This window comes from Sinocyclocheilus anshuiensis, unplaced genomic scaffold, assembly GCF_001515605.1.
Source record: "Sinocyclocheilus anshuiensis isolate Anshui unplaced genomic scaffold, SAMN03320099.WGS_v1.1 scaffold1786, whole genome shotgun sequence".
NCBI lineage: Eukaryota > Metazoa > Chordata > Actinopteri > Cypriniformes > Cyprinidae > Sinocyclocheilus > Sinocyclocheilus anshuiensis.
In genome coordinates, this window is record NW_015544220.1 from 50,539 (window position 1) to 61,795 (window position 11,257).

An 11,257-nucleotide genomic window follows, 5' to 3' on the forward strand; every position below is an offset into this window, starting at 1 on the left:
GGCCCCCTGGAGTCGGTGGACATTCCTCCTCCATGGCTCCTCCCTCCGTCGGCTCCACCGTGGGCCGCTATTATGGCTGTGGCCTGGGTCCCACCTGGCTCCTCCTCCTGCTCCGGTTCCCTCCTGTCGTCTCCCTGGCTCCTCCCTCCATCGTCACCTCCCTGGACTCTGTTAGCCGTCCTCCTCCTGGAAGGCCGTCCTCCGCCGGAACCTCCACCTGTCTGGTCTGCCTGCCAGCCCTTTGCCTTCCCCTGTCACCATCTCACATCCACTGCTTTGTCCTCCTCCTAGTCCCCCTCCGCCCCTCCCTCGCGAGGACGCACCTTCCGGGAGGGGGGAGTAATGTAACGCCCCTGTGGACTGTTTATTGTGGTTTCTTCCCCTTTTGTTGGTTTAGCCCATACTAATTATTAGTTAATCACCTCATTGTGCTCACCTGTCTGCCCCTCGTTATCTGCCCTATATAATTTCCTGTCTCTGGTATTCTGATTTGTCGGTTATTGTGAATGTTACCCCGAGTGTGTGTCTCACCTTCCTGAATCTGCCTTGTTGTGTCTACATTAAAAGTAATTATTGGAATCCTTGTCGTCCTCGTCGTCCTGCCTGCCTCCACACACCGTGACCGTGACACCTGGGGCCTGTACCACAAAGCCAGGTATGTTTTAGGTTGGCCAACCCTGGGGTTTAGGTACCACCAAAGTGGGTCAACTTTAACCATTGTCACCGGCGCACCAAGGAAAGCACCACAAGCGAATCATTTTGAGAAATCAAGACAAAATCATAACACAAAACACGAGGCCTGTAAACTTCAAAATTGTATGTTTACTTTCTTCTCTGAGGTGAATATCTCTGTTGAGACAGTCATGTTAATGAATAATATATTGTAAGCTATACCTCAGTTATTCTTTTTTTGTGAGTGTTAATAATTAAAATGATTTAATCTACAACTAATTTAACAATTTAACAAAACATTTCATCATGTTATTTATAATGAATTATTTTGGGCAGGAATGAAAACACTGAGGCTGCTTTTGAAATGATTTCAATTCAATTCAAGTTTATTTGTATAGCGCAGTAAGCAACTTTACAGAAAATTAAGTTATTTATTTAGTTATATATTTATTTAGTTTTATATAAATTAATGAGGTTGTTTGTAGCCTTAATGCACATCTACTTTTACATCTATTTTTGTCTCATCTATTGCAATTTCAAGACTGAATACCACATTTAAATGCGGATGTCATTCCCGAAACATTCCAATTCTGAATCTTTTACATATAGCCTATAAAGCACACAAAGAGCGCTGACCAACTTAAACGCCTCTGATTGGCCGTTGCGTTCATGAAATCAGCAGATATGTCTGTGATTGGCTACTTTAAATTGAATAATTTAAATTGACTTTTAAATAGAAACCTTTGAAGCTCCTCATCCGCACTGAGTGTTTGCCAAATATATTTAGCCAAAATCAGATGGGGCCCCTGATTCCCCGGGGCCCTAAGCGACCGCTTTCCTTGCTTATTGGTTAAGTCATTGAAGACACCTAATATGAAGTGAACTGCACACAACTAATAACTGTCCTGAATCAGATGAAATATGACTACACTCTTTACAGTTCAGACCACTGGATTATAGCCCTCTCTTCTTGGTTTATACCCGTTTTGTTGACACCACAATCGAAAATCTTCCTTCATGTGTTATCTTAATTATTCACACATCTTTGTCAAATTTACATTTATCAGTAATTTTAATTATTATTAATAATTAATTATTATTATTATTAATTTAATTATTAATTATAAAATGCTAATTCTCTGTGGCTGTACCTTTGTCTCTCCACACACTTACCACCACAATGGTAAATACAGGAGGCCAGTGAGGGCATTTGTAAGCACCAGCCATCGCCAGCTACGGATGAAATAAGCTGCTAATGGAAAGAACATCTGACCGATTCCAGACCCCATGAAGATTCCCAGAGAACCAAACACTGAGAATTTCACAGCCTGCTGATCAAGAGAAATGTGTGATTCATGTGACAGATGATTTTTGAAACTGTGTTAATGATTGGAAGGACATTAATTGTTTAACCTAGGACATATGCTACAACATAATTAGAAAAACCACTGAATCCCACAAAGAAGTAGATGGCAGTGAAGATTTCCCAGCTTGGAGAAAACATCTGGATAAGGATAGTTACTGTCTGCATAGCCATCATGGCAAAAAGTACAGGCCTCCTGCCATACCTGCACATATCAGATATATCATATTCAATCATTTATTAGGAAAGCATCTTAGAGTCATATTTCAATTCCACATATTTAAAATCAGAGGTTTAGCTTAGCTGCCTGCTCTGTGAGGCGCTGACCTGTCAGACATCTGTCCTGAAAGGAAGGTCCCCACCAACACACCAAAGAAATATATCGATGAGGTCAGAGGCCCTTTGTACTCATTCTCACATATCAGGTCCCACTGAAAAACACAAACGAAGAAAAGTAACTTTTAAAAAGTTAATTAATTCATATGTTGCTTAAATTCATAGCATAAGTTGGTCTGCGTCAGAGTTCTCAAACGGTTTTGTCTACTGAGCACATATGACATTAAATATTACTATAAAACATGCTGTGTAATTTCTCATGCAGACTGTTGTCAATTCTACACTAAACTACCACAATCTTCTTCTATGTTCAGCGTATTCAATCAAACCTCTGTAACTGATTCGGAACGCAGCAGCACGACTGGTTTTCAGTGAGCCAGAGAAAGCCCACAGTAACCCTCTCTTCATGTCGCTTCACTGCCTACCAGTGTTGGGCTAGTTTCTTAAAGAACGTAATATATTACTCATTACTAGTTACTCCTTTCAAAAGTAATATTGTTACTTTACTTATTACTTTCTGGCAACAGTAATTAGTTACACTACTAGTTACATTACTTTTTCTTCACGCCCCACAGAAGTTGTAACTGTATCTTCCACATAAAATGCTTATTGTTATTCTTATTCTTACACAAAAAAACATATTTCTGCCTCATCATTTGACCAAAATCCACATTGGATCGCAGTCAGAAGTTATTACAAACACTCAATAGTGACTGATAGTAACATTCAAGTAGAAGTGTTGTATTAATCTCATTAATTGTCATGTGTAGCTTGAAGCTAATTGTAATTTCTCCATTACCCATATACGATTATATTTCATTATTTATTTTATCAAATCACATAAGTTTGTAAGAAACTCTTTAATTTTCCAAAAACATCTTTAATTATAGTAATATAATGTACCGCATGCTGATCAGAGGGATGTGGGTGGGATGTAATGCCAGATTAAAGTAAAGCCACAATTTACACAACAGTGTTCAGTTCAGATCATCTTTTTTTCCTGACAAAATCAATATAATGCAATATTTCTATCTGCTGAATGTAAGCTTTTCCATATTTCAAGCTTGCCTGCTGCACTGGGGACATCACATGCATGTGCGAGTTGTGAAAATTAATCTAGGAATTATTTGATTGTTGAATTTTAAATCAGTAGGGGTTGAGGCATCAAAAGTAACTAAGCTGTTTTATGGATGGTAACTGTAATATTACTGAAATCGTATTACTGCAAAAAGTAATATTATAGTAACTAATGGCGCTTTTCCACTGCGTGGTACGACTCGGCACGTTTTGCATTTCCACTGCAGTCAGTGCAGTTCAGTACCGCTTTAGAGTGGGCGGGATTATTCACATGTGGTTATAGTTGCGCCGCCTCTACTGCCGCGACTCCTGAAAAACACGTTTTCACTCCGCGTCGCCCCATCAAGCTCTCATTGGATCCGCTCCTCTGCTATCAACGAGAGGAACGTCTGTACTTCCTCAACAGACAACGAAACAAGCGAAACAGCCACTTTTTGGTTGTTAAAAAAAGGTGCGCTCGTTCAAAACAGTTGCGTTCGATCCTTCGCTGGCTGTGCTGATTTAAATCTAGTGGGTCTGTTGTGTTTGTGACGCAGGTAGTGACGATTCTCTCCGGCCAATCCGTGATCAGCAGAGTTTACACGTCATGTTTTGGTAACGGTACGGTTCACTTGGAACCTCAACCGAGGTGGTACTAAAAAAAGTACCAGGTACCAGGTACTGTACCCAGTGGAAAACCCCCCAAAACTGAACCGTACTGAACCGTGCCATGCAGTGGAAAAGCGCCGTAAGTTACTAGTAACTGCTGCCTACTGATCACTACTGCCATCAAAACACTGATGCTTGAGTCCAGAACAGCCACAGCCTCCTCTCTCTCAAACTCATCTATGTCTCTAATCCAACAACTTGTGGGAAGCAAGCAAGACATCTACAACTAAAACTAACCAAAAGAGGAACATTTGTGCAGATGGCATTTTCTATTTAAGTATATAAGCCTTTTCTTTTCTTAAACTTCTCAAACTACAAAAAAAAAAAAAAAATCACATTGAATTAAATGTAACCTAAAAAAAAATTATATAAAAATTGCATATTTCAGTATACTGAAAAATATACAGAAATGTAATAACTTCATAGAGACACTGTCACAAAAGGGTTGCAAACAAAGTTGAAGCAGGATCTAGTTGCATCGCAATTAAAATGTATTAAAAGGCAGGAATTATAGAACACGGGACAGAACAACCACTCTGAACGCAACGATAACAGACATCTGAACTTCTTCTTTTTCTTCTTCTGGTGTTTTATGGCGGTTTGGCAAACCAGCGAAAAAGGAGCATTACCGCCACCTACTGATCTGGAGTGTGGAGTGTGGAGTGTGCATAAATTTGGAAGAAAGAAATACAGAAGAGGAGAGAAAAAAAATAAATAAAAATAAAAAACCTAGATTCTATCTATTGTTCCTGTGTTTTTCAGGCATTTAAACATATTTTCTTGCACTCTTGATTGCCTCGACCCATTTCCTAACAATACTTTTAAAGAAATATTATCAACTCCCAGCCATCCTAATTCTTGAATTAATTGAAATCTCTCCCTTTCATATGCAGAACACTCAACAATAATATGTTTCACTGTTTCTAATTCTCCACATTTGTCACACTTTCCCGATTCATGCTCACCTATTTTATAAAGACTATAGTTTAATGTTGTATGTCCAATTCTTAGTCTTGATAAGATGACATCTTTCTTCCTATTTCCGTATCTTTTCCTCTCATTTCCAACACACTCCTGAATCTGGAAAAGATGATTCCTTAGACCCATTATTCCATAACTTTTGCCATTTCTTACTTACTTCAAATGATATCACTCTCTTGAATTCAGCTTTACTTAAAGCTAACTTAATTTCTATTTGTGTATGATTTAATGCTTTCTTTGCTAGCAAGTCTACTTCCTCATTTCCATCCACACCCACATGTGCAGGCACCCAGAGGAATCGTACCTCTATCCTTAACTGCCTTATTCTAAACAAACTTTGTAAAACTTCAAATACTGAGTCTTGCCGAGCTTCAGATTTACCACATAGTACGCTAGTGAGCGCAGCCATGGAGTCAGTACATATCACAGTTCTATCTGGTTGAACTTCTTCAATCCACTGTAGAGCTAGTATAAAATAAATAAAAACTGACACATGATCTGATAACCTTGCAATTTGTATTTTAAAAGTAGGAATATAAACTGCTGCTGCTGTTCTCCCAGACTCTGGCTCCTTAGACCCATCTGTAAATACCTGTAACACAGAATAATACTCTTGTATTGTATATCGTTGAACTACTACTTCAGTTGGCATGTTCATCTCTGTTTTTTTTATTACTTTGTGAATTTGTAAATCAATTAGTGGCATAGGGAACAACCAAGGAGGAATTGCTGGAATAGCAACAGAAGGAGCAATTTCATGGTCTTTCAACTCCAAGCTGTTTGCCTCCTTCCTTACTACCCAACCAAAGCTTGTAATTTCTTTGTATTCATATTCCCAACAATCTTTCAGAATTAGTTTAACTGGATGGTTTTCCAGATGTCCCTTTACACCATACCAGTACCTTAAGCTCAGCTGAAACCTACGCTGTTCTAGAGGCAATTCTCCCATTTCAACTTGTAATGAAGCCACCGGAGAAGATCTAAATGCTCCACAGCAAATGCGCAAAGCTTGATTTTGTATTACCTCTATCTTTTTAAGTAAGGTTTTGTTCGCAGAACTATAAACTACACTACCATAATCTATGTTTGACCTAATCACAGCACCATAAATTATTTCCAATGACTGACAGCTTGACCCCACTCAGCTCCAGACAAGCACCTTAAAACATTTATTCCTTTTTTTGCATTTTTCTATCAATTTCCGAATATGAATTTTAAAATTTAATTTGGAGTCCATCCACATACCCAAAAAATCTTAGTACATTTACTTGTTGCAGCTGATAACCATATAATTTGACATTCAAGGTTGGATTCTTTTTCGAAAAGCATATTACTTGCATTTTTGCCACAGAAAGACATCTGAACTAAGCCAAACACTGAAATACACAGAACTAATCAGGGAGAAGAGAAACAGGTGTGAACTAATCTGAAACCATAGAAACTAACCAGTGCTGGGAAAACTAGAACAAAACAAACACAACTCAATTAATCCATTTTTTCTTTCATGAGTCAATGCATGCATGGGTTGACAAAGCTAAACACACACGTTCAAATATATTATGGAGGATATTATTGACTATCAAATGGACACGTTATGACGTATAAGTAAATATATTGTCATATTTTTCAATATATGAAAAGCTGCAATTGCTTCTGCATTATTCAATATTGTCAGCAACACACAGGGAACACTCAGGTAAGAGACAATGACAACAAGCTTTATTATGGTGAGGAGCAGAGGATCAAGACAGCAGGAGAAGGTAAGCAGCAGTGTTGCCAACTGCTTTCAATTGAAAGTAGCTAAAACTGGTAGCTAAATGTCACTAGATGACATCACAATGGCAAATTCACTGATCTATATAAAGATGAACGTAGATCAGTGGGCAAGATGAGAACCTAGATAAGGTTTGTCCAAGCAGTTGCTATATTTGTCCCTAAACTTTTGAAAAAAAGTCTCAAAAGGGGCGGGGAAGTCGCTAAATCTAGCTACAAAGTAGCTAAATTGGCAACACTGGTAAGCATCAACAGTTCAGTTAAGCAGGCAATGGAACTCAGCTGAAGAGTAAGTGGAGTCTTTCCTTGTCTCACAGATGGCAAAAGAGCAACAGGATCTCAGAAGAACACAGGTGAGTAAACGCTGTCAGATAAGAGTCACTAGGAGCAACCTTGAGACCAGCCAGTGGCTTTACAGGAGTGACACAGCAACAGGTGTGGGTGATTAGAAGGCTGGTGAGAGTGGATGGTGATGTATAACAAGGGACAGGTGAGGGAGTGTGAAGGATTGTGGGTAATGGAGTCCATGGGGAAAAAACACAGGAGAACCAGGTAGATTATTCTGCATATTTTCAATAGCATGAAATATTTTAGCTGGAGACAATGATAGACTAGACCGCTGATAGCAATATTAATACAGCAAATCCACAGGCAGTTATGCTAACAAATGCAGAGTTTGATGAACTTGTCAAGTTGGAGAATCAGCTGGAACCATGCAGATGTGTGAGCTACCAGATCTTTGGTTATATAGAATTGCTAGCTAACATTGTCATGGTTAATCCTGTGATTAGAGTCAAGACACCTTTATTTCTATAGTGCTTTATACAATACAGATTGTTTCAAACAGCCTGACAATAATAATTGCAGGCTCAGTCAGGTCCTCTGGGCTAAATTAACGTGTGATATTGATTCCAGGCTGCATCACAAGTCAGATGTGTGGATTGATATTATTTCATATAACCTTTATAAACTGTATGAGGTATGTATTTTGCAGACTGTCGTACTGCCTGCACTTTGCCACCTGCATTTCTCCTCTAGTTTGCTTCCTAATCTAGCTGTCTGATACATCTGCCATTGTGTATTACAAATATTGTTGGCTCTTTGACAAACTGATTTTGTCCCTCTTTTATAAGTCACTTTAGATAAAAGCGTCTGTTAAATATAAAGAAATGTAATGGTGGCCCTCCATGAGCAGGATTGGACACTCCTGCAGTATAGCAACAAAAGTCATCTCAAATCATGCAGAAAGGTAACAACCACACTTTTCACTTTGTTTTACAGTTTACACCGTCTGATTATTTTATGTTCAAGTTCATTCTTGTAAAACATAAATAGATAAAGGTAAGTGTATATGTAACTCCGTTTGTGCTGTATACTCTAATTGTAACTACTCGCTGGTCATTAAACCGTTCACGCTTCCAAAGCACTGATGTCCATACGTTTTATTTATTAATATGGAACACCGTGAACACTCAACACAAACAGAAACAAAGAAAACACAGTTTTACACACAACATTACTAAGGACATCAAAACCCCAAAAGATGAATATACAGACATTAATACTTCTACCGTGTTTGCCTGGTAACCAGATGGTCAGGAGCACTAACATGCGTTTCTGAATTCACGTCTCGCCATTCGGTTTGCGCTAACACTTCCAGGTTAAGTAAATCAGGAAAGTCACGTGACATTCAATTTAGACAAACTAAATGCAACAAAAATAAAATACAATACCAACAAAATTAATACATTGGCACAAATGCACATAACACACTTTTAAATTATGAAGTCATGAAAATGCAAAATAATAATTTCCCCTGAAATCACAAATACGTCAAACCTGACCGATCAGCATCAGCTACACTAATGTAAGTTTACTGATAATTACAAACCGGTTTATCTGTTGTGTTGATATACCTTATATTATAATTTCATTCATTCATTTACTTTGAAGGATTGTTGTTTGGATTTTAAAGCCTATGGAGCCTTTTTTTTGTTTTTTGATGACATTTGAGCACCTGAAAAGAGGAAGGCCTACTGGAGTACATGTATACAATCCACTGTTAAAAGTAAGGAAGAAGAAGAGCAAGCCAGAAGGCAAAAGCACATGCTAGAATTAAAACTCCTCTTCTTCTGGAGCATTACCTGTTCTGGGACCTGTTTCCAGATTATTTTTTCTATTTTTGTTCACCTTTGGCCTTTCAGCTCTTTGTTTGTTTAAGAACTGTTTGGACTATTCTTCACGGACAATGTCTTTATCGGACTACTTCTTTAAGGATTGACATTCAGTTAAATGTTGTTGTTTTTTTACTGAAGATTTTGATATTATACCTGTTATTCTGCATATTCCTGACTTTTTATGTTTACCCTTTATGGGAGAAGCATTGATATCATTTATTTTCAAAAAACAATCAGAGTTTTCCTAACGTTGTTGTAACTGTTGTTAAACTGATGTTAGAAAGCCTTCATTTTTTCTCTTTTTTTTCTGTTAGTTCAGTGCTTGATCTCAACCTCCATGAGCCTTTAGATCAGGGGTGTCCGGGCCAACAGATCAAACAGAAGCAGCTCATTAAAGGGCCTTTTGCACCGCTTTAGTTCCTCTTCAGGAGCTCTTGATCCTCACAGACAGCAGGGTTCCAGTTTTGGATATTTGGTTTTGTGGCTTGTTTGGCTTGTTTGCCCTTGCACCCCAACTACATCTCCCTACATCCATACATTTTGCATTACACATGGGCACTACTGATGTTTCCAATACATAGTTGTTTCCTTCATGGTGTTCTTTACTTTTTTTATGTGACTGTAGCTTTCGAATAAATTATATTCAAAGCTAACCATTTGGTGTGCGTGTGTCCTCTGTTTGTTGCTTCCCTTGAGCCGTGGGTCGTAACACATTCATGGAATATTTAATGAAGTTGGAGGTATAAAGTTAAATATTATCTGCCTCCCAGTAAACGCATTACAGTAGTTAAGAAATGTCATACATGTAAAGGATTCAATTAAGTGTGAATGTATATTTAAAACCTTATGAAAAATAAAACCTAAAAATATCTACAGTTCATTTTAGGTCTTTATGCTCTTACCAATAACGTTATCTTTGTATCCTTCTTGTGCTCTTTATGGACTTATCCATCCATTTTTCAAACTGCTTGTCCTTTGTTAATCAGAAATGTGCTCTTAACGAGTCAACATTGGCAGTGACTTGAACTAATCTTCAAAGGAAGATATTTAAGAGTAGGATTTAAGTGGGCATTGCGTATTTAAAAAATATAATACTTCTGCTTATTTAATATGTCATTGGACTGAGAGTATTTAACAGAAAATATTGAATGCACTTTTTCATTTGTCTGAATGATCGTCTACAAACCTCTCCACAGCTTTATCTCAAGAAGCATTAGGGCAGTTGGACATTAGACTGTAGAGCGACAGTACATCATCAGCACGCAAACAACACGACTCACCTCTGCCACTGTTGTAGACTCGTAAACCTCTTTACTGTAATTCCAGCCGTTCACACAGGACTCGACCTCGATCTCGCTGACATTGACCTCCACATTTGGGGTGTAGTTAAGCGCGGAAAAATTCCTCACTGTTTCCATTTTGTATCTGGAGCAGGAACTGCGTTTTAAAACCCCGTCTTGCATCACCACTGGGATGGCAGCTTCTCTCCACATGTCACTGATGTTGTACTCCTCAGGAATCAGACACTCGTGAGATGGCGTGTCACCCAAAAAAACTATGTAGAGGCCCACAAAACCATTTGGAAGGATACTTGCAGCTAATGCAAAGAAAACAGTCAGCTGGAATGGACCCCATGTTCCCAGAAAATCAGTGATATCATCATAGTCCCTCATTTTTTAACCAAACCATCAAGTTTCTCCACTGTTTGCAATGACCTCTTGCTTTTATTGTTATTTATGGGATACTGTCATTCTCCATAGTGCCTGTAGGTGGCACCACCACTTTAGTAATTATTAGTAGTTGTGTTCCTTTAAATAAAGCAAGTGAAGAAGTTAAGTACCCCCGCGTGTGGCTGTGTTATTTATCGTAGTACATTCAAGAGTGTATTCTATATGTTATGATAGTGAAAACATAACATTTATCATTCAGTTTTGCACATGCTTGTAACACACCAATCTGGAATATAATGTTTATGATACACTTTGACAAGGTTCACCTCATTGGCTGTTTAAAGTTCACTTCTTTGATTTCAACAGAGACTTATGACAGAATACTGAAACCCCTGCCCTTATGCTCAACTGACATTGTTCTTTGAACATATACAGGACAAGCATTGCGCCCTGAAGGTGTAATTGAGGTTCATGTAAAAATGGGCAAACAGACAACTGTTCTTCCATTGTATGTCGTGCATGGGGATTATCCACCACTCTATGGCAGAGAATGGCTGCGT

General features: G+C 38.3%; 1 protein-coding gene across 1 annotated transcript in view; it reads right to left on the bottom strand.

Moving 5' to 3' along the window:
* The window catches only part of LOC107697246 (solute carrier family 22 member 4-like), a 21,003-nt gene extending 10,022 nt beyond the window's left edge, over window positions 1-10,981 (bottom strand). The window contains exons 1-5 of the mRNA XM_016497961.1: window positions 10,939-10,981; window positions 10,308-10,744; window positions 2,363-2,466; window positions 2,093-2,240; window positions 1,846-2,024 (exon numbers count right to left, since the gene is read on the bottom strand). Coding sequence (XP_016353447.1) covers window positions 1,846-2,024; window positions 2,093-2,240; window positions 2,363-2,466; window positions 10,308-10,700 — 824 coding nt within the window. The 5' untranslated portion in view covers window positions 10,701-10,744; window positions 10,939-10,981. The remainder of the gene's footprint in view (window positions 1-1,845; window positions 2,025-2,092; window positions 2,241-2,362; window positions 2,467-10,307; window positions 10,745-10,938) is intronic.
* Between the last annotated feature and the right edge of the window lie 276 nt (window positions 10,982-11,257).